This window comes from Melitaea cinxia, chromosome 21 (genome assembly GCF_905220565.1).
Source record: "Melitaea cinxia chromosome 21, ilMelCinx1.1, whole genome shotgun sequence".
NCBI lineage: Eukaryota > Metazoa > Arthropoda > Insecta > Lepidoptera > Nymphalidae > Melitaea > Melitaea cinxia.
In genome coordinates, this window is record NC_059414.1 from 4,946,458 (window position 1) to 4,971,954 (window position 25,497).

The following is a 25,497-nucleotide window of genomic DNA, read 5'->3' on the forward strand; positions in this document are numbered from 1 at the left end:
AATATGACCAGACCCAAATTGTCATGAATAAGTTTTGAAAAAATTAACTTTTTGAATCTTACTACTACTGACTGAATTTACACTACTTGTTATTAGGAAGGCACCGCAGAAAATTTCCTGCTTAAAATATGGAGCTACCCGAATGGGGTAGTACCTCGACCTTACAGAAGATCACAAGCTAAATAATACTGTCTTCAAGCAGTGTTGTGTTCCTGTTGGTGAGTAAGGTGACCAGAGCTCCTGGGGGGATTGGGGATTGGGTCGGCAACGCGCTTGCGATGCTTCTGGTGTTGCAGGTGTCTATAAGCTACGGTAATCGCTTACCATCAGGTGAGCCGTATGCTTGTTTGCCGACCTAGTGACATAAAAAAAAAAAAAAAAAAGGTGATCAGACCTCCTGGGGGAATTAGGGATAGAGTCGGCAATGCGCTTGCGATGCTTCTGGTGTTTCAGACGTCTATAAGCTACGGTAATCCCTTACCATCAGGTGAGCCGTACGCTTGTTTGCTAGTATATAACTAGATCAGTTATATAAAAAAAACTTTACCCACTTTTTATTCAAATCGTTACGAAGTTTTATTTAAAATTCTGAATTTTATTTAGGAACTAAATAATCGTCATATTACGCAATTTACTACGACGATGATTGATAAAATAATTGTATTTGCTCGCAAACAAAATAAAACCGACGAAAAAATAGTCAAGTAAATACGCGGTATCAAAGATTATTCAAAAAGTAGTCATAAGATATAGATCAAATTTTAATGGGACCACAACACAAGCATCACCCTTTCGATTGAAACAAGTATAGCCAAGTAAATAAGCATTATTAGATATAACTTGAGAAGTACTTTTAAATTTAAATGGTTCCACATGACAAGAGCCGTGTTTCGATTAAAAAGTCATCAAAATCAATCCACCCAGTAAAAAGTTCTGAGGTAACCTACATAAAAAATACAGTTAAATTGAGGACTTCCCCTTTTTGGAAGTCGGTTACAAAAAATAGTGCCATAAAATTGGAGTAACATCAACTGCAATTACGAAGACCTAAACAATTAACGTAACTCACTCGACTTGTGATGAATTGTGCTTTACGAACTAATATCTGTCTGGCGGTGAGGCAGAGATAATGGGCTTGACCTACACAGGTTTCCCTTGTTATTAATACGGCGTTTTGATTCCAACCGAGGACGGGCATAGGGGGCCGGCAATTACATGACGTCACGGTGGTTTAACGACCCCGTTACAACATATTGTATGAATGAATGCAAGCCGTGTGATGAGTGATGTTTTTGTTCGTCAATACGAATCGTGATGTAAGATTGTCTCCTTCTCTGAAAAGTAATAATTAAATAAATCAAGACGAAGCGTTACAGTGTGGTTACTCGTTGCTAAGTTTTCTCTATTGTTTGCAAACTGTTTATGACTTTATTTCAATAGAATAATAACAATGTTAATTTTTTTGTAAATGACATTAAACAAACATTTGAAGATTACATTACATTTTAAGCTGAGTAATTTTTGCGTGAATCATATAAACTGCTAATCCAATTGTTCGAAACGAGAGCAGCTGATGTCAAGTGAAATTTTAATAGATGGTAGTTAAGCGGTCATCCACCCGATGTGGTAGACGAGAGCGGCCATTATCCGAGCACAACACAATGACACGATTATCGGGCACGCGGGTCCGAGACGGCTCGCATTGATTTTACGAAATCCACATCACGGACTCAGAATGAACGGTCTCCGTCGGCCCATTCATCTCGTTTTCATGTACACGTCGCTATTGCGATGCGAAAGTGAGAGCGAAATTTACTCAGGCTTGCACTACGCACCGCAACGTACCGCCCTAAATACGAAGAGAATAGAATATCGAGCACAATCGCGTTAATTGATCATCAAAGGCGGCAAGTCAGATATAATATCCCTCACGCACAAATTAACGACTTTTCTTGTCTTTGGTCTTGATCTTGTCTTCTTCGAAGACATTTCTAAGTGTACACATACATTTTTAGATTTAAGAGGTTCACCTTTAGGTCGAAATCAAAAGGTAATGAGTACAGTACAAACCTAACATTGATTCGGATGTTACACAGAATGTAGTGATTTTTGTTGTATGAGATTAGAATGGATGCCAGAAACAAGAGCAACGTCGTGTATATCTACATCAAACAGCTAAATCTAAATATAGCGGGCGCCGATATCAGCGGCTCGCCCTTGAACCAGTCGCACGGAAACATTTTATTATTATTACCGAGCTGTCGGCGAGCACGAGTATGTCGGGTCGACGACCCCACAACCACGTGTCTCCTTATCGACAACTATCTAACACGATTGTGGGTAAACAACATGTCGAGATAAATGACTAATTCCACAACACTTGTTTATTTGAGCCATTCATAAATTAAATTGTATATCGTCAAAACGATTTTGATGACAATAATGTGTTAATACATTCAACACGTAAGTCCGACCAGACATGCTCACGCCTTTGCGTAAACGCCGAGGAAGACAAATCGAGTAAAAGTCACGAAGTGGTCAATAGTCTAAAGAGGAATAAACATTTTTCAATTAAAAGACATTTGACACTGTTAAATACATCTATTATAAAGGTTTGACGCCATGAAAACGAAAATCAAACAAAAACTGACAAAAAGGTATAAAATTATAAGATTCAACTCCTCAAAGGAAATGGGACAATTAGTCCCATTTTTTAAAAGTAAGGAGCCTTGACGGACGGGTGAGCGGAAGAACAGCCGCATCGTGGGAAGTGGGACAGTGTTACGTAACCGGTATTTGTTCGCCGGCCAGCCTACACAGGTACATCCTTACAAATGCGTACGACCTTGAATATGAACTCAAAGTGTAAACAGCACGTGCTCGATGCATTGTTTTATGGCGGCTTGTTCTGAACAGGCGTGAGTCGTATTAGGATATAACGTAAATGTACTATATCGGTATCAGAGTTTTACGATGCTTTTATATATTGATTTAGCTGAGTGACCTTTAAAGGACTAATTCAAGGATTGATTTTGTAAGTATGAAGGCATCTAAATTTACGTAAAATAAGATGACAATGCGTAAGTAATACACTATAGTAAGACTGTTAGCTATTCTCCCATAGTTCGTTTGCGAACTACTTTGTAAGAACATTCCCACCAACAAACTACATACATATCGTTTCCAAAACTCAACCCTTTATATACTAAGATTATAAAGGCACTCTGCTTCGCTTTTTACGAACTCGCATACTCTGTCACTTAAGGGGACCGGGTGGTCTAGTAATTTCGATTTTTTTCTTTCTTCTTCATATTTTGAAAGTTCAATATTTCAAAAATATACAGTTAAAATTTGGTGAAGATATTTTCAGTATTTCATGCTGTAAAACCTATTTAAAAGATCAGCACCAAAGCAGGTAGTCGAGCCGGTCGGCCCAGTGAAAAATTCTATTATTCGGTGGAGCGCAAGTTGTAGTAAAGGAAAATATTTAGTAATAGAAATTGAATAAATAAAAGAAATTGAAGAGTTTGAAAAGACTGAGGGTACTACGTACGCGTTTATCTCAAAACAACGTTTTTCTGCCTGGTGCTAGGCAAAAAAAAAACTACTCGGTCGATTCGTTTCAAATTTTAATATGTTGTTTAAAGTAACCATAATTTCAAAAACGCACCATTTCTTAAAAAAAAAAATTTTTTTTTTCACTTTACCTCCTGCGATATATTAATTTATAATGATTAAAAATCCATTGTTTTTTTTTCAGACCCATAGAAGAGCTAAATCATCGCACGCCCGGCCAGGTTCTTTTTTTTTAAGGAGACTGACAATGCACTATAGAGGACATTGAATATTTTTATAAAACAGTACAAACGGCCTTGAACTCAGTCTAAACCAGAAATGTAATTTTGCTTGGTGGTTTCAATGCACAAATAGGAAAAGCAATTTTAACGAGATTGATTACATACTAACAAATCAACCAAACTATATAAGGAAATTTGAGTTGTGATGTATTTTTAGATGCGAACTATCATTAACTTTAAAATCACAAAGATGGAAAATAAAACCCGGTGACTACATTAGATATTTGTGTTTGCAGGCAAACGAAAAAAAAAAAAAAAACGACTTCAATTATATCAACAGAAGATTACTCCAAAAATTGTAAACAAATCTCGATGAAATTTAAATGTGACCACATGATAAACATCGGCTTTTGATTAAATTAAAAATCATCAAAATCGGTTTATAAACGACGGAGTTATCCCCGAACATACAATATATATATATATATATATATATATATATATATATATATATATATATATATGGTCGAATTAGTATGGATTTGGTCCATGGTCTTGAAGACAAAAGTCTTCGAGCAATGCGTCCTGCCTGTGTTAACATACGCAGCCGAGACGTGGACACTTACAAAGGGACTGATACACAAATTTAAAGTCGCGCAACGTGCAATGGAACGGGCTATCCTTGGGGTCTCTCTCAAAGATAGGATTAGAAATGAGACTATCCGCGAGAGAACGAAAGTAACCGACATAGCCTACAGAATTAGCAAGTTGAAGTGGCAGTGGACTGGTCATGTGTGTCGCACGACCGATGGCCGTTGGAGTAGACGTGTCTTGGAGTGGAGACCGCGTCTTGGCAAACGCAGTGTGGGACGTCCTCCGGCCCGTTAGACCGACGATCTACGTAAGATTGCCGGTTTAGGCTGGATGAGGATTGCGGAAAACCGGGATGTCTGGCGCAAACTTGGGGAGGCCTATATCCAGCAGACGACATAGTGGTGTTCGCAGAAAGTGCTACCGCATTGGAGGATGAAACACGACGAAAACCAAAATATTTACCAATGGAGTCCCTCAGGACATAAGGGTAGCAAATGAAATAATTGAATACGCAAAAGAATATATATATTTAGGACAGCTAGTATCATTTGAAAATAATACTGGAAAAGAAATAGAAAGAAGGGTAACTCTAGCCTGGGAGAAACATTGAGGATTGAGAGAAATAATGAAAAACAACGATGTTAATATATATGTCGGTACTTGAGCTTTCGTACGCAACTAGAAAGGAATTTATAAACAACAGATGCACTGAGCACGCCACCTAGCATATCGTTCGATACTCACCTACCCTCACTCATTATATTTCTCGAGTTATTCTGACGTGTATAAATCGAACGGTGCAACCGCGGCTAAGGCAGTCTTGGCTCTGGCTTGGCACGGTGCACTTATTGTATCCTACTAGTAGCTTAACCTAGACTCTATCAATAATTAATTTGTGCAAACGATTTAATAGTTACATAACGATCTATAATTTGGCTAGGCAGGGCGGACAACTCGAGCAGTGGAGGTGAGCGTTGATGGACATCTCAAAGGGGATTTCCTTAAACCTACACCGGTCGCAAGTCCTAGGCACTGCTCTGAGTTACTCCCTCTGCCACACGATGGACTCGGCACCCGCACGGTGAATCCATAGAATGCTCAGAAGTTAGCTCCGCTCTGTTAACTAATAACTATCCCGCGATCCGTGCTGCTTACCTTTCTACTAAAATAACTACCTTTCTGCTAAGTGATTCCTGTGTTAAACGAAATTGGTCATATCATAAATTGTGTTTACTTGTGCCAACATTGACCACGGAAGCCCACAGTACACCGAGTACTCAGACACGATGAGCGAGAGAAAAATACCTCATCCGTTATATAAAGAAAAAACTTTACGAAAAAGTAATATCGCCATGCCTGACATATGGTTGCCAAACATGGTCACTGGGAAAAGTGGATCAAGACGACGTAAAAAGGAAAGAAACATACTTTGTCTAACACTATCAGATAAGGTTAACAACTTTAGCATCAGGTATAAAACAAAAATAATAGATGGAAGGAAAAGAAGAGACTACTGAAGTGGCATTGGGCAGGACACATTTGTAGGATGAATAATAAACCGGTGGACAAAACGCCTAACAGAACTGGATATCAAGTGACAGTTCATGAAAGAAGGGACATCAAGTAAAAGGTTAAGAGATAACTTCAAACAGAGACGTGGACCGCTGTGGATACGCAAAAGCACGTGAAAGGGATACATGGAAGGTTTAGGAGAGGCCTACGCCACAAAGGCGACTATTACTAATATTTATTAAGTTACTCGACAAACGTTGTCTTGCCGCTAACCGCTATTTAAACATAGGGGTTGATCGTAAAGGGTTGAAAATTTAGGGTTGTATATATATTTTTTTATCTTGTATCATAAAAAAATAAAAAAGAATAATTTATCTAAAAAATAAAAAAATAGGGGTGGACTACACTTAACATTTAGGGGGGTGAAAAATAGATGTTGTTCGATTCTCAGACCTACCCACTATACACATAAAATTTCATGAAAATCGGTCAAGCCGTTTCGGAGGAGTTTAACTACAAACACCGCGACACGAGAATTTTATATATTAGATGGTATAAATATGTATACGAGTTAATTATATAGAACAATATAAAAATACAGCCCATACAGTCCACTGCTGGACATAGGCCTCCACAAGTTTACGCCAAAAATAACGTGAACTCGTGTGTTTTGCCCATAGTCACCACGCTGGGCAGGCGGGTTGGTAACCGCAGTACTGGCTTTGTCGCACCGAAGACGCTGCTGCCCGTCTTCGGCCTGTGTATTTCAAAGCCAGCAGTTGGATGGTTATCCCGCCATCAGTCGGCTTCTTAAGTTCCAAGGTGGTTGTGGAACCTTGTTATCCCTTAGTCGCCTCTTACGACACCCACGGGAAGAGAGGGGGTGGCTAAATTCTTTAGTGCCGTAGCCACACAGAACAATATATACATAGGTTAATATTCATACATATCTTTATAATAACAATACCTACAGTGGTATTAATATTAAGTGAAATATTATTAGTAATACAAATAAAGGCTATTTTTATTTTATTTTAAATAGTAATAAAAGTCCTTTAAAAGTTTAAAAATTTTTGGTTGTTATTTAGTTTTTTTTTTTTTTTTTGTAAAAACTCGTGTAATAATTCTGAGCTTCTAGACCACAAGTCCCCCTTTAAGGAGAATGAGCGAGAACGCGACTCTGCTACACATAGTAAATTTTTTGTTAGAGCCACGCCTGTTAAACTTTTACTTCATTAACAAACTAAATAAACATGGAACTATAAATTTAACACTAAAAAATTCATAACTACTATCACGACTTGAATCTGCAATGATCTATTATCGTTTAACACAATGAGCTGTCTCGTCTCTCAGAAATTTACTACTACCTATACACTGCTATATGTTATATGTGTTTACGTGGGAAAGTACAAAAAACAAAAAAAAAATTAAAAATATTTTTCTTTTAGAGAAAACGTTGATGCGAACGATGTAGAGTCAGAGAGACACATGATATGTTGGGTACACAGTAAAACGAAACCCTTTCGAATTCACGCGAAGCTGGATAACACGTGTCAGATGTCAAGTTCCATTCACGTTGATTCCGTCAAACACGTACCGGCGTCGCTGCCTCTAGATAATGTATGTGTGGAAAGTGGAAGCGGTAGAATGGCGTCGAAGCCTCGCATCGCAGCCGCTTTTACCCCGTTTTGTAAATGAGAGACGAACGCACAAATCTCCGCCTGGAAGCGAGTAATATTTGCCTACACATCAAACTTTCACTATCGTCGTGCGCTTTCGTTTTTATATTCGCTAACAGCAATGGGCCAGCTTTGTTATTCCTCCACGATTTTTCCTTTTTGTGACCAACAACCGACATTCAAAACCGTGACGAGAGCACACACTACAAATTTAATACGTATTTTTTCGATTCTCCTTTCTACCAAAAATGGGTCACCATCCTGTACAGATTTATTTTTACTGTATAAATAAATTTTATCAACTCAATATAAAGTAATTTTTAATTAACATTATAAACTGTTTTATAAGTTTTGGCTGGTTTAAAATATGCCAAACATGAATACTTCTTTAGATTTATTTCATAAAAAAGGTTTAAGAAGTTAATAGCGCAACCATTTTTCTCAATGTTTACTGATTAGGTGGGATAGCAATCACAGAACTACAACTTGTTTTTTTAAGGGGCTAGCCATAATTATCATCAAATTACGATTAAAAATAAGAATGTAAGGATGTTTGTGATTATAATGATTTTATAGTAATTTATTTCTTATTTTAACCATAAAGTGATTTCAGGTATGTGGAAAACCTAATGTATAATCTTATTAATATGAAATAATGGCTCGGGTAAAAGACTTATTTAGGTAGGCATGTGATACTAATGAAAAAATAAATAGTAGGTAATAAATAAGTAGGAACGGGCCCCCAACGCGATGTATTTTTTTTTTTGTGAATTATTAATACTCGTACATACTTAGGTACTTTAAGATTGAGTTTCTTTAATTATTTTTTACTTTTTAAAGGCATCTCAGGTTATTGTGTCGGTTTTTTTTTTTAAATTTTTAATTTAATCTTTATTTCATACTTTTTATACGTACACTAATTATAATGTAGATTTTGTTAAGTTGTTGATACAACATTAGGATACATTCACAGGCATTCTGTTTTCCATCCCCACTTTAAAAAAATAACAGCTCATCGTTTTTTAAGTCATTTTTTTTTATATTATTGAGTATACAAATAATTAGCGCATTGCTAATTAGTTAAAGTATACATTAGTTTAAATGCCTCAACGTTACTACATTATTGTCCAAAAAACAAAAAAAAAAATAACCAAGTAGCCAATGAAGGAGTAACGCTTCTTAATCTGGTCGAATAACAATTTTTGGAGTACATTTACACATTATTTATTATTTATCATATTAATTTTTTTCTGACAATTCGGTATATATAGTTACGATCAAGTGTATTGGGTTAGGTTAAGAAGTAATAGAATTTCACTTTAAAATTACACAAAACGATTAAAAACACCAAAATTAAAAAAGAACTACGCCTTTTGTAAATAAAAAAAATTAAAAAAAAACTGAAACAAGACACGGTGACAAACATACTAATTACATTTAGTGTTTTAACCTCGTAAGTCCCCAAGTACTTGTATAAGTACAAATTAACGATAACAGTTCAGACCTGAGATTTGTACTACATAGATGGAGTAACTGCCTAATGTACTTACCCAAGTACAAATGAGGGATTGCTCATTTACCGGGTAGTTTTTTTACATCGCCAACATTGCTACTGTTATTATAATTCTTTACTGTGTAGTCAATTCCGTCATGTTAGACAGGTTACGTCAACTGTCAGTGTTAGTGTCACTTTTTAGCAAGATGACCACGCGGTCGGCTCGTCGGCTAACACGAGGTAAGATTGTCTGTTTATATCAATTAAATCATTTGTTTTTTTCTATTGTTTTTGAAATGAAATAGTGCTTTTAAATTATGAATATTGTAAAACAAGTAATATTTGTAAGAAAACTATATATTTAAAGTGGTTCCTGATGAGTCAAAATAATTTGTACTTCACATGGTACGTTAGGCGTTTGTTACATAAATAACTGTTTATAATTTGTACTTGAGGTGGTACATTCGGTCTATATAACTACTGTTTTTTTTTCGTATTTGTAGCTTTCGACGAAATACAAATAGCAGAACTTCTTAATAATTCGGACTTCGAAGACTCGGATGATGAATATGTGCCTGACCTGACCTCCCTGACCTAACCTAAACCTGTCCTCGGAATCTGAAGGTGGAGAAATAGAAATCGCTGTAAGTGGAGGTGGATCTACTCGTCGTACTCAAAGTGCTCGTGACCAACGAGTTGGACGTGGCCGTGGCAGAAGTACAAGTACAAGGGCACGACATAGCGGGCATAGTGCCTGTACCATCAAATATGCGACGCTTATATGGCAATATCCACTTACCGGAACATCTAGACAAACAACAACGAGGCCATCTCTCTGGGTGTGACAAAAGGAGTTTATTTAAATGCTCTGACTGTAATGTAGCTATTTGCCTGAACTCAACAAGAAATTGTTGCAGGGCCTTTCATCGACAAGAGAATTAATAATAAGAAATAAAAAGTGATTTTGAAATAAGATGTCAATTAAACTAGCACGTAAGGAAGATTGTTATGTCCTCTATCCTATTTCGATAATTAAGAATAGTGATACTGTTATCCTCTGGTTTATAAAAGTAAATTATGCTAATATTGTCTTTGAGGGAGTATTTTATAAATGTTTCTAGAAGAAAAATATTGTTTATGTTGTAATAAAATAAAATATATACTACTAAGTGATTTTAGAACAAAAATAATTTTTAATTTTAATACGAAATAAAAGCTTATAACTTTTTCATATTGTTTTATTATACTGTGTTAAAACCTAATGTACTCCCACAAGTACAAAATATTTTTATTTATTTCCTTTTTAAGAAGGTGCTATACATCACAAACATACCGTAAAAAATACACACAACGAACCCTCACTTCAAAAATTGCCTAAAATCGACATAATTTTGTCTCGGTCTGAAGCATTATTCTTAGTTTGTACTTGGTATAGTACAGCCGGCAGATATGACTACTGGTGTTAATAAAACACAGGACTTACGAGGTTAAATCAGCCGTTAATTGAAAAAAGGGAAATGTTTGAAAGATTTATTAGTTATAATTAAGCAACTATACTAGGCATATATTTGAAATACATTTTTCATAGATTAGACTAGCCATCCAATTGAATGATTATTTTAACCACTTGACTGCGACATACATATATATTTGTTGATTAAGTTATGTATTTAAATGAAATAACTAATATTTGACACATTTTGAACTGGAAATTATAAAAAGTAAAATTATTCAAAACAAAAACTACTCTTAAATAAGGAATTAATCTTAAAAGGAATAAAAATAATTAATCTATACAAATAAATAAGATTAAAGTGTCAGTTTGTAGTATTAAAATAACTGCTTTTTACTAAATGCATATGGATATATACACGGTATATATACCAATCGGTCAATCAATCGGTTCAAAAAAGTAAAAGTTAGGCCAATATAAAGAATCAGGTTGAACATGTAAATACCCACAACATGGACAAAGTCACAGGCATAGCTAGTGTATATATATTGTCTGTTATTACTATAATATTTTATTCGTTCTATTTTACATTATTATTAGTACTATTTGCTATATATTATTGTGTAGAATTTATGTTGTAATATGTATTTTGTATGAGTATGTATGAGGGGGTGTTCGACTTATCTTAGTCTCCCATTTGAGGGACTGCGGTTGGGATCGGACTCCTGTATGTGTATATGTGTATGTGTGTTTGTATATGTCTGTCTGTGTACATTTGTATATATATATATATATATATACACAAATGTACATCATATATATATATATATATATATATATATATATATATATATATACATGATATGATACTTGTCACGCTAGCCAAAACATCACTGAAATCGGGGTATCACTGAAAATCAGTGTTAGTTTTCGTTTTTATGAAAGGCTGAGTGATATACCTTTTTGAGACACAGGATTTAGCTGCGGACGGTATTTGTACTTATACAATTACTTTTGTTTACATTTTAGTTTTTTTTAACTTTTTTGGAAATTTTTGATTTTTAATTTTTTTTTGTGATATGTTTTTTGATGATATTACTTAGTTTCTTTTTTTCTTGTTTCTTTTTTTTTGTGGTCTATATTACTGATGTTATTCTTTTTGTGTAAAGACTGTCTGCGATTTGTGTGATGTCCCAAATAAACGAGTTTCTTTCTTTCTTCCTTTCTTTCAAAATAACATTTTTTTTTACAATTTTTGTCTGTATGTCTGTTCCAGCTAATCTCTGAAATGGCTGGACTGATTTTGACGGGACTTTCCCTGGCAGATAGCTGATGTAGTAAAGAGTAACTTAGGCTACTTTTATTTTAGAAATTTATTTATTTTACAACACTGCGAACTGAACAATAACTTTTTGTTAAATTCAACGCGGACTTAGTCGCGGGCACTGCTAGTATATATGTTTAACGTCATTCAATAGACAAAATAGACTGGGCCTTAGATTAAGAACCATCGAATTATGGGGTTTTGTGGGGTGGAGGGCGGAGGGTGGAGGGGGAGCTCCACTGGGTAACACTGCCACCATTCGGAAACCAACGGTTATGGAGATATCCATGGTTAAAGGTTTGAGATTAGAAGAAGAATTTAAAGCTATTATAATACTTTCGAGCTCCGCTTCTGACTCCACTTTAGCTCCGACACTGCGGTAAGTGCAACTCATGCTCCGTTCCATAGCTTTCGGACGTTATTTTGAAATTTCGCATGTTATTTTCACATTTCACACGTTATTTTAACGTTTTCACACGTTATTTTAACAAACGATACAACTGATGTTTAACGTAAGTTTTTTTTTTTGTGAAAATAACGTGCGAAATGTGAAAATAACGAGTGAAATGTGAAAATAACGTGTGAAAACCGCGGAATTCTTCTTCTAATCTCTAAACTTTAACCATGGATATCTCCATAACCATAGGATTCCGAAGGGTGGAAGTGGTACCGGGGGTAGCGCTCTCACACCCCCCCCCCAATTCCATGGTTCTTAATTTAAAGCTTTACGGACAAATATTTCCAATAATTTAATATACAAACATATGAAAATGTTGTCAGTAAAATAGATCAATTCAATTAAATTCTTTGTATTGCAGCTCTTTGCTCTATTATAATAAAATAGGTGTTATGTTTCGGTGCTTGACGAAGACAAACCTTACTTATAAAAATTGACTTAATGGTTCAAAAGAGAGATATTAAATTAAATTCTCGTATAAAAAAAAATAACATTTATATAAAGTTAATTGTCAGATTGAAACAATCCAACAATTACAAACAGAATAACAAAATAAGGCAAAAAAAATAGAACATATTTATATTAAATGGTATGGTTTTAAAACAGGCTTTAAACTATTAGTTCCCCCTCCTGAGAATTTACCACCAGCGTATTACTCATTTAGCTTTTCTAGATTTAAAAAAGGTTGACAGAGAGATCAGGAAAAATGTTTGTAGGCTTAACACTATATTTACCATCATATATACCTATTTCTACTGAACCAGTCATAATGACTGGAGTATGAAAAAAAAAATCATATTGAGGCTTCTAGTTGATATTCTCTTATAAAATTTTGACATAAAAATTAATAACAACAATTTCAATAGATAAATGGATTTATATAATTTTTTTAATGACTTGACAAAAAAAGGATGAAGTTCTCAATGCGACAGTATAATATTTATTTTATTGGTGCTTGTCATATAATCCCATTTAAATTTGAGAGCGGTCTAGCGAGCACTTTTTTAATTTATCCCTAATAATGAGTATATAGTAGTCTATTTTTCAACTACCCACATTTATGATATTCTCATTTTATCACTTATTGATGTGAATTAAAGTTGCATTTATTTTTGTTTGGTAACTAACAATTATCAAATAATAAAATTTTCAGTTATATACAGTTTGCTGATAACAATTCCTAGATTTGTGGATTCAGCTGTGTATATACATACTCTCCTCATCAGCTTTTTGTACGTATTAAAAAAGTAGAAGTCTCATTCTATTGAAATATCACATTTATTTATTTATTGGTTTACCAGCAGTTATTACACTAATACATTCGTTACAAAACGGAACATATATTATACTTAATCTAAGTGCACAACTCTTGTAGGTAAACACTAAGGGGATTTGTGATGTTCACAAATAAACGGAATTTAGGGAACCTTAAACTCCCTAAATTATTTGGCACCAGTCTTGCCCTAACCAAGGAGGTCAAATATCTTGGAGTAATCCTAGATAGCAAACTTCTTTGGAACAGGTATTTAGACTCAAAAATCAACAAAACCAGCATAATCCTCTGCCAATGCAAACGGCTCCATGGCAAAAGCTGGGGCATATCACCTAAAATTACTCTATGGCTTTACAAAACCATTGTCAGGCGTATAATCACCTAGGGTGCGGTAATCTGGTGGCAGAGAACAGTACTTACGACCGTCAAAAATAAGCTCCAGCGGTTTCAAAGAATAGCATGTTCTGCAATCACTGGCTGCATGCGAACCACCCCCACGACAGCTCTTGAGGTTATGCCTGGCACCGCTTGATCTGTTTATAAAATAGGAGGCGGCTAGGTAAAGCTTTAGATTAGGTAAAACCGAATTTCGGGACCGTGGGGGGAAGGGGGGGAGAGGGTGGGGAACGCTACCCCTGGTACCACTGTCACACCTCAGAACCCCATGGTTATGGAGATATCCATGGTTAAAGTTTTGAGGTTAGAAGAAGAATTTCGAAAGTTAGAGGAACGCTTGGCTCCGGCGCTGCGATAAGTGCAGCCCTTCCGCCCTTTTCCGCCGCCTTCCCCCACCTCCCTCCGCGCCTCCGCGGCAAAAAAAAAAACACTCTAGGGGTAGGACAGACCAAGACCACGTGGACAGTGGGGTGCTCCGATTCGGTTTTGGGTATTTTTCGAATTTCTAAACCTATATTCTAGCACGCAATGTTACTAATTTTATTAGAATATTATGTCTGACGCGTTATTTTGTTTAAAAGTGTCGATTTGTCACACAATGCAAACAGTACGAGCTCAAAGGTATTATAATAGCTTTAAATTCTTCTTCTAACCTCAAAACTTTAACCATGGATATCTCCATAACCATGGGGTTTTGAGGTGTGACAGTGTTACCTTGTATAGATTCCCCTACACCCTCCACCCTCCACACCCAAAAACCCCATAATTCAGTTTTTCTAATTCGGTTTTACCTAGTCTAGATCTTAGCCGGCGGCTATGTCAGCTATCAGGCTGAAACACTTGGGCTTGTGATGCAACCAGGAGGGTCCACACAATAAACTTTGGAGCAACCTTGTGAGCTATGAGCCACTACTTGCTGCTTCATGTGATAGGATTCCCAAACAACATATTTTCCAAAGGAAATACCATATACAACCATTTGAGGCTGAAAGAGATCAGTCCGGCATACGCGAGGTCCGCATTTACACGGATGGCTCCAAAATGGGGTCTGGCACCGGTGCTGGAGTTTACTCACAAGACCTTAATATCAATTCATCACTAACGCTGGGCCAACACAGCTCCATCTTCCAATGCGAGTGTGTTGCGATAACCCACGCAGCCACCGCCATCCTGTCAAAAGGTATTAGGGATTGCAACATCCATATTCTGTCAGACAGCATGGCTGTACTTAAAGCACTAGGGAGCAATTCGACCAACTCTAGTCATATATACGAGAATGTCATCAAACCCTGGAAGTATTGGCCTCATATAATGAGGTAATCCTCCAGTGGATAAAAGAACATAGTGGATCACACGGAAACGATGCCGCTGACGAGCTTGCAAGACAGGGGTCCAATACAAAGGTGGCCGGCCCAACCATCCTAATGCCGCTACCATTTGAACAACTGCGCTAGTGGGTAAGACAACGCACGCGTGCAACTCACAATGCCCTTTGGGCTAACCAAACCGGCTGTAGACAGTCCAAAATGATACTCACGGAAGTATCACCGCACCTATCGTGCCGACTGCTCAGTCTTAACCGCCTGGACATCAGAATAGTTGTTGGCACGATTATCGGCCACATGGCACTTAATCACCAACTATTTATTATGAATACAACAGACAGTCCTCTTTGCAGGGGATGTCTGGCTGCTGAAGAAACAGCCGCCCACGTAATTCTGGAATGCGAAAGAGTGGCCGCACACCGGGCTACCATCCTTAAGGAAATAAGAACGCTCGGAGAAGCCTGTGAACACCCCAGGAAGCTTCTGAGCTTCTGGAAAGAGCTGGGCTGGCTGAATTAGTCAGCCTTCTTTTCACGCATAATGGACCACCTTTGTGACTAAATGCGGAAAATCGAGCCCACAACAAAACAAACAAACAAAGTAGGTAAACACCACATGTTTTTAATTAAACACAATTCAGTAGACAAACATTAAATCAGTTATCCAAATAGTGAATAAACAAATGCTTCAAAACTTACATCAAGTACATCTCTAAAAAGCACAGCGACTAGCAGATGGTAAATCAAAAGCAAGATTAGGACCCCCTTCCCTTTGCTCCTAAAATGTGGAAATGTTAAGTCCGAAAAACATCACGAAATATCACAAGAAGGGATGGGGTTGCATTGAGATATCACGTATTTATTTTTCGTTAAATGCGCTATTTCTAAACCAAAAAAAACAACCAACAACCTTGATGACTGTCTAGAAATTTGTATCACAACGTTTCATTTTTAAAAATTTAATCAGATACTTGCATTTAAATACAATATTCTGAGTTTTTCTGTTGCGCCATGCCGCCATGTTACTCCTTAGTCCTTAATACATATTATATATTAGATATAAAGAAGACCTTGGGAAAGAAATTCTACAATTTATAGTAAATAAAAAACTTTAAATAGTTGAATCCCTATTAATATTATAAATTTGAAAATGTTTTGCTTTTACACCTAAACCAATGACCTACCTAATACAACCAATATATATATATTAGATATAAAGAAGGCCTTGGGAAATAAATTCTACAATTTATAGTAAATAAACAACTTGAAATGGTTGAAACAGGGAATGAAACTTTTGTACGGAGGTTCATTATTGTCAAAGAGAAACTTTGTATTTAGACATTTAAGTAGATATATTATTTTCGTAATAAGTTTAAAATAAAATTTTTGAAAAATAACTATCCCAAGGGGGCAATACAAAAGCTAATAAAATTGTGTTTGCAGACAAACGAAGAAAAACCGAATTATATCGAGAAGTAATACAACATAAGTAGGCGAAATATAGTCAAGTAAATACGCATTATCAAAGATTACTCCAAAAGTTGTAGTCAGATCTCGATGAAATTTAAATATGACCACAAAATAAACATCGGCTTTCGATTAAATTAAAAATCATCAAAATCGGTACACCCAGTAAAAAGTTATGCAGACTTTCGAGAGTTTCTCTGGATTTCTCTGGGATCCCATCATCAGATCCTAGTTTCCTTATCATGGTACCAAACTAAATTAATTATCAAAATTGGATCATAAACGACGGAGTTATCCCCGAACATACATAAATATATATATATATATATATATTCTGTTTTTTTGGAAGAGTCTTATTTGGTAAACAAACCGCTGTCAATCGTAATTCACGTTTTTTACGCATTTATCACTCACTTTTACAACACATTCGCTTAAGGACATTTGTAACTCCATTTACTATTTATTTCACTAAAAACAAATATCAATTTATCATTTTAAACACATAAAAACTACTAAAATACGAATTCCGAGAGTACAGATAACTAATATTTTCGAATATGACATTTCAATATCTTTTTTTAACCGACTTCCAAAAAAGGAGGAGGTTCTCAATTTGACTGTATTTTTTTTTTCTATGTATGTTACATGAGAACTTTTGACCGTATGGACCGATTTCGACAAATTTTATTTTAATCGAAAGGTGGTGTGTGCAATTGGTCCCATTTAAATTTATTTGAGATCTAATAACTACTTTTCGAGTTATATCTAATAATACGTTTTTACTTGACGCTTTTTTTAATAGGCAAATAGGGATGTGGTCAGAATATTTTTTGAGGTGAATGAGTATAAGTGAATGAACAGCATGAACGATAAAATAAGCCTTGTTCTTTAACTATATTTTAAATTTTCACGAATTATAGCTTGTTAAATAATATTACCATAAAGCGATTTGTTATTAATTGTTTTTTTTTTATGTTGAGTGCAAAAAATGCTTACAAAATATTGCAAATGTCAATCATTTATGGTAAAGTTTTCATTGTAAGGGTTTTATTTTATATTATAAATTTTTCTAAATATCAATTTCATCCAAAACATTTTTAACGCTATCCCATATCATATTAAAGTATACCACATAGCAACGGCATAAACGTTTACTGTAGTTCCCAGGAAAAAATTTTGAGACTTTAGGATGAGACTTAGGATTACCCAATGAGAGCTTCGTGGAAAAATTTTGAGACTTTAGGATGAGACTTAGGATTACCCAATGAGAGCTTCATGGAGTACAATGTTATTAGTCCTTTTTTGTAGATGTTAGAGAGAGTGTGCCGCCGGCGCCAGGTTTTTTATTCATAGTAAATACAAATAATGTGACAATAATATTAATAGGGTCGACTTTTTTTTTAGACACAGGCGGCCCTATTTTGTTGTAAATTTTATTTTTGGCGTCTTTTTTACCGATCATTTCACATAAACGAAATATAAATTTGTATTCATAGTAAATACAAATAATGTGACAATAATATTAATAGGGTCGACTTTTGTTTTAGACACAGGTGGCCCTATTTTGTTGTAAATTTTATTTTTGGCATCTTTTTTACCGATCATTTCACATAAACGAAATATAAATTTGTTGCCTTTTATGCTCGATGGTCGATTAATATTTTTTTTTTTTTTCGTAATTCTGTAACCTCTACTAATTCTTAGTAAAAATATTCAATATATTATTAGGTTTTGAAATAATTTTAGCGATATGTTAGCGTTAATATTTGAACATAAAATGAATTTTATATTCGTCTATGGCTTATTAATATTGTTCATTCATTTGCTCTTTGTGTCACTTTACTATACTTACAATATTACTCTATTGTCTGTGATCAGAAGTACGCCATATTTGTTTACTATTTAGGACTATTCCAAAAAAATAGAATATATATATACGCGGTCGAATTGAGTAACCTCCTCCTTTTTTTAAGTCGGTTAAAAAAGGATAATATATTTTTTAAAAACTATCTGTTGGATACTGTCATTTGTCATATAGCATTATCCACAACCAGTGAAGGTCCCAGAGAAGGTTATTCCAAGGTGGTCCTTAAATTGTCAATTTTTTTTCATTTACTAAAATAATGACTCTCTCCTTCAAAATGGAATCTCTCTAATTTTATAGACAAACATCCAATCAATTTAGACTGATAATGTTATGTCCAAACCATATTACTTACAGCACTCACATTGATTGTTTGATGGCTTTTTGGATGAATGTGTATTTAATAAATCATAAATGTGTTTGATATGAGACTTCCTTCTAAGACTTATGAAATTAGATGACTTTCAGAAAAATAGTTATTTCTATTCTCTTCTGAGTTTTTTGCACAGAACAATAATGACATTTTATTTTATATTATTTTGACGATAATTGATATTATTTTGACTCATACAAAAACCTGACAGTTTATTTCATAGATTTTATTAACTTTATTAAGTCAAGAAAGTGATTTGTCAGTAACAAAGTAAATCAAAATTATATAATTATACTGGAATATAATATTTAATTTTATAAATATATATGATAATTAAAAATATATATTTCACAAAGCTAGCGTTAAACATAACTGTATTTAATGTATTATTTTTGTGTTAAATTTAATAATTGTCACTATAAATAGATAAGAACAAGGTTATATATATATATATTCTTTAACTAAATTTATGAATGATTTTTCATATCTCAATGTTTTTTGTATTTGATTTTTAATTGTCTATAAAACTCTAAATGAGTACATATTTATGTGTATATTTTTTTTAATTACACATTTTACTCAATTTTATCTATGTTTGCATTATAATTTATGGTTCCTATAGCGGATGTGCTGTAATTTGATGTTTCATAGTTAGTTACTTCTGGACTTTTATGTACTAAAAGAATCATTAGAAAAACTAGGAAAATATACATCTATCTATGCTAAAATTAAAAAATTCATAGGTATGACAGTTTAGTCAGTAATTAACATTTTATATCAACTTACTAGTGACCCGCCTCGGTTTTGCACGGTTGCAAAAACTATCAGTGTTCCTCTACTATATTATACATGTATTATACATATAAACCTTCCTCTGGAATCACTTTATTTACTTAAGAAAACCGCATTAAAATCGGTTGCGTAGTTTTAAAGATCTCAGCATACAGATACAGACAGTGGGAAGCTACTTTGTTTTATGGTATGTAATGATTAACCGTCTAGCTTTTTCAAAAAATTTCTCCCTGTAGTTAATGCACAAGTTAGGAATAAAGAGGAATCATACAAAACTAATGTGATTTAAAATTTATATATTATAAGTAGTTAAAATTTGATAATCATAGACTTGATAAGCATAGCAAGATTTTGCTAAGAATAAAAACTACTAGATGCTTGATATTAAATAAATATGGGATGTAGAGTATATACAACAAAATTGTGGCTATATATTTAGTGGAAAATGATACATGATAATTCAAAATATGTTGGATAGAACTTGTTAATAATAAAACAATAGAAGTACCTAATAAAATCAAGAGAATATCTAAACTAAAAAAAATTGCAAAGAGAAAGATACAAGAAGAGGTTTAATCAGACCCTCGAGAACCACTTTAGTCATGTAACTAACTGGCAAACTATGCACAGCAGAATTTGACCTTTTTTGACTGCCTGGCCGTGCAGTACAACCAACTCTCTTTAGTTCTCAGGTGTTCCAAAAAAATGCTTTTAAGTTTTATCATAAGTGCCAAATATATTTGAGTACGATAAATACATTCAAAAAAGAACTATTAGCATATAGCAAAAAGAACTATTACAATATGGTGTCTCATGTATTGAGCAGATATATTAAGAAATAGAAATAGCTAATCATGTAGAGATCATTTTCAAACTACATTGGAATATATTTATCACACTAATGACTTGTTTTATTTTTTCTTTGTTACTTTTAAAATGAAACTTTATTCTTGTAAATAAAATAAAAAATAGAGAGTAACATGCAGTAAATTTATTTGTTTATTTTATAGTTATTTTGATTTAATTTTAACGATATAAAGTGTGACAAACAAAACAAAAAAATTTCAAATCAAATTCCGTGATAAGTATTTACAATAAACTTGTCTGTTATATTTGGTGTCACTCGCAAATCCAATTCTATGGGTAAGTAGAAATAAAAATATTAAGACTTACCGTTGAGTTTCTATATGGGCTCTGTTGAGGATTGTATGGTGGCATTGGCCTCGGCTGTGGCCATCCGGGCGCGGGCCCGTAACCTCCAGGTGGCTGGTCATAGCTATTGGGATAACGATGTGGCGGCGCCCCACTCGATTGGAGTAAAGAATTAAGTGTCGGTGTAGGACCGGGAGCTTGCGATACAGTTTGCCCCGGAAAATATCTTTGCTGTGGCGGCGGTCGCGGTTTACCGGGAAAACCGGGCCGTTGAGCATAATAAGGATCCGCACCCTCTGGGTAGCGGTAGGATCCGTACTGATCCGGCAATGGCCGATCACCGCCCCTGTCGTGGCCGGGGGCTTCACCACCGTCGCGTGGCTGCCCCGGATCGGCCGACATCGGCGATTTACTCTTTGTGTTCACAACGCCATCGGGCGGAACGCGCCCGACGGACTTGTCGGTGCCGTTTTGTAATAGAACGTTCCGAGATTCACTTAGCTGTTCCGATGGACTCTGATCTACGTTCGCATCGCTTCGCTGAGACTCAGCCTGCGTCGCAGCCATGTTCGGCTGGTAGCGGCCGTTCCTGCTTACACTGGCTTAGGCGATCGACCGGCTCACTTACGTTACATCGAAAACGGGCGTCGGATAGCAAAACCGCGACGCGGACACTTCCATCACTAATATGCCGAATGACTTCGCACTAATATTAACGCGAATATGACGAAAAATCGTTCACCGTTGCACACACATCGATCACATATCTACTCAATTCGCGTAAACGAGGTTATGGAAAAGGTTACATATCTAGCGGGCGCTTTTGTCATGTTCAAACCGAACATTTCATATCACTTGCACATTTATAACACTATGGACGTAATCACTTAAAATAAAACTCATTCCAGCTTATAAAAATTAATGAAATCCTTAATAATAGAACAATAGAATCACGAAACTTCCAAAATTATTGGCGTCCGCCATTAGCGGACTTGAAATTCTGTAGCGCTTGACGACGCTTTTGCCTATCTTCACTTCGGTGACAGAACATGAAAAAACAGAAACTATTGCATTTTCGAGCACGTTGTCAATTTTAATGTGTAATTTAATATAAGTAATTTTTATTTTTCTAAGAGCTATTTTTGGACTAAAAGCACCAAATACAGAAAATAAGGTAAAAATTATCTGTGCATGTTTACATTTCCGTAATACTGGGACCACGTAGTAACTACAATATGACCAACGTAAAATTTTTTTAAAGAATAGTTCCGCTGGCGCGAAGATATCTGTAACTATGTTCATTATTAATTAAATAATCTACAAATTGAGTTACAAACATTTAACAATATAATATATAGTATCAAATACAAAATATTATGTTACGTATACTAAAATACTTTTAGAGTGTATTTTTAATTTCTCCAATATTTTGTATATTAGAAGATTAATACTTGACTACAAATACCAACTTAATGGATCTGGTGAACAAAGACAGTATAATACTCTTCTCTACGATACCTAATATTTTTGGTTGCAAATAAAATTATTTTATATGAAAATTAGTTTGCATTGGTTATTTCACATTTATTATTCAGTTTACGTGTGTATAGAACAAATGTTTTTTGGTTAGTGTTTTATATCCAAAATATTTTAATTTATTCTTATAGATTTATATAATAAATAAATATATATATATATATATATATATATATATATATATATATATATATATATATATATATATATTTTTTTTACTTTTTTCTTATACACCTGACATCCTCATCGTCCCCACGAAAATGTCAAAATGTACTTATTCTGCAATCATTCGAATATTATTTCTTACTTCTGCATCAACGTCTTTATTGTATTTATGAATAATGTACAGTATTTGTCATGTATTACACTAAGTTATAGGCATTATTTTGTAGTATCTAGTATCCACCAGTGACCAGTTCCATACTGACTACAGATTATACAAATACATAATATATGATTTTTAAAGACTGCCATGTCAATAATCTCTAGTATATCACTTCAGCCTATCGCAGTCCACTGCTGGACATAGGCCTCCCCAACTTCGCGCCAGACATCCCGGTCTTCCGCAATCCTCATCCAGCCGACACCGGCAATCTTACGTAGATCGTCGGTCCAACGGGCCGGAGGACGTCCCACACTCCGTTTGCCAAGACGCGGACTCCGCTCTAGGACCCGTCCACTCCAACGGCCATCGGTCCTGCGACACAAATGACCAGCCCACTGCCACTTCAACTTGCTAATTCTGTAGGCTACGTCGGTTACTTTCGTTCTCTCGCGGATAGTCTCATTTCTAATCCTATCTTTGAGAGAAACCCCAAGCATAGCCAGTTCCATTGCACGTTGAGCGACCCTAAACTTGTGGACCAGTCCCTTCGTCAGTGTCCACGTCTCGGCTGCGTATGTTAACACAGGCAGGACGCATTGTTCGAAGACTTGTTTTCAAGCATTGCGGAATCTTCGAAGTGAAGACTCGATAGAGATCAATAGAGATCTAACTTGCAATTTTTTATAATGCACATGAAAAATAAGCTCAGTTTTATATTAGACCATTTCTAATTGGTTAAATACTCCGGTAAAAATAGGTGTGCATATAGGGATAACACATTTATTATGTAAACATTTAAATTTTTTTTCGTGTTCATTTTGTCTAAGAACCAAGAGGCGGGAATATTAAATATTTAGTAAACAACAAGATTTAGGCGTGGAGATACAACGTTTTTAATTTCAATATTGCCTAAATTATAACCCTTACTTTACAAAAGTCCACGACTTTCCAATTTTAAATATTTATTTGAATAAAACAAGAAAATATTTTTAAAATTGGGTTTTATTTTGTTGTACATAGAAATTATCGTTAACACCGATGCAAAAATATCATCTTTCCAATTTCAATAAGTAGCCGTGTAAACTTTATTAAATTTAAGGCATTATTATTATTTATTATCACTAATTTAGCAGTATTAACATTTTCAAATTTCGCATTAAGTGATTTACACGTGTTAACATTCATTAAGTTCATGCAAGTTCGAGTTATTTATTAAAAATATTTTTAGTTTCCTAAGTTCTGCATTTTAAAATACATAATTCTGGAAAATTTTGACAAATATTTTTGAGTATCTATAACTTTTACAGTCAAAATTAAATGTGATAACATTTTCAAATTATTTTACTTAACAAAACTATCCGAAATTAGAACTAAAAATAAAAATCGTTAATTTCAAATTGAGCGAATGATTTTATATGCCAAATATATTTATGTAATTTTTTATTAAACAATAATAATTGGATATTTATAAAAATCTATAAAAGTAGGTATAAATTAGTTATGGCATAAAAATTATTCTACAACTATAAATCTCGTATTAACCTAATTTAAGTACAAAGATCACGGTACATTCACATAATTATACTGACAAAATGTGGTAAGTGATGACAGATCTTTCAAACGTAGCTTGCACTGGTAAACACGCAAAAGCTTCATATATAACGCGTATTTTACAATTTTGTGCTTAATTTATACACATTTTTACATCACACAAAATGATTTTTAATACTTTTTTTGAATGTTCAAAAAGCAGATTTGACAAATTATTTACATCATTTCATTGTACGGGAATGTAATTAATTATATGTTGTCTTATTTATCGTGGTACACAAATAATTCGATATGCGTTTATTTTTAAACGTTTTTAATACTGAAAAAGTCCATTACGTTTTATTTTTTTATTGCTGTAAATTGCTTTTTTTACAAAAATATTGTTCTTTTTGTTTTAGATGACACTTCCAATTTTGTTGTAGATTTTTTCACTGATTGTCTTTTGAACGTTTCTACGTAAATCAAGAGGAACCGAATTCGTCCATCCACGTGAGATATTTCTGTATGTCTCCTTTAGAAACGGATTTATTGCACTTGGCGAGAGCCTCCATAAAGTCTTGGTGAGTCACGGGCAAGTCCAGCTCTTCCTTGGCAAGTTGTTTGATTTGTTCAGGCTTGAGACCCGCGATCTTTCGTCGCATGGACATCATAGATGCGTCTCTGAAAATCAACACTGAACAATTAGAACCAATAATAAACACTTAACTGGATTAATGGAAAAATCAGTAATTCTCAATTTTATTTATTTATTTATTATTTATTTATTTATTATTTATTTATTTACTCTTTATTGTACACCACAATATGCAAATACAAAATAATAATAATACAGACAACTTAAGAATGTGTAGGACAAGAAGAAGACCGCCGTCTTATGGCTAGTTAGCCATTTCTTCCAGACAACCCGAAATAGGATTGAATACTATTTATTTGAAGATCGGGTAGGTAGTGCAGTTACATTGTAATAAACTTACATACAAATATCTACACATTAATACTTACAAGCAATACATATATATACATTTGTATAATATAATATAATAAACTAATAAATATAACAACAGTATCTCATAGCAGTTACAATCAATTTCACCATAAATAAAAAAATATAAATAAAAATTAATACATAA

At 34.4% G+C, this 25,497-nt stretch overlaps 2 protein-coding genes across 2 annotated transcripts in view; both read right to left on the reverse strand.

Annotated features, from left to right (window-relative positions):
• Positions 1-16,019: 16,019 nt before the first annotated feature.
• Positions 16,020-21,522, reverse strand: LOC123664252 (basic proline-rich protein-like). The gene is made up of 2 exons (XM_045598846.1): positions 20,977-21,522; positions 16,020-16,085 (listed from the first exon to the last, which is right to left on the reverse strand). Exons 1-2 carry the CDS (start codon positions 21,520-21,522, stop codon positions 16,020-16,022), a joined length of 612 nt encoding a protein of 203 aa, XP_045454802.1.
• A 2,684-nt stretch (positions 21,523-24,206) lies between these two features.
• The window catches only part of LOC123664012 (katanin p60 ATPase-containing subunit A-like 1), a 37,677-nt gene continuing 36,386 nt past the window's right edge, over positions 24,207-25,497 (reverse strand). The window contains exon 10 of the mRNA XM_045598642.1: positions 24,207-25,027. Coding sequence (XP_045454598.1) covers positions 24,829-25,027 — 199 coding nt within the window. The 3' untranslated portion in view covers positions 24,207-24,828. The remainder of the gene's footprint in view (positions 25,028-25,497) is intronic.

Excerpts from the sequence above, each read along its gene's own strand:
- LOC123664252 (XM_045598846.1), bottom strand. The coding sequence starts at position 21,522 with ATGGCTGCGACGCAGGCTGAGTCTCAGCGAAGCGATGCGAACGTAGAT. Across the intron at positions 16,086-20,976 it reads GCCCATATAGAAACTCAACG|GAGCAAAGGGAAGGGGGTCC; the intron begins GTAAGTCTTAAT and ends TCCACATTTTAG.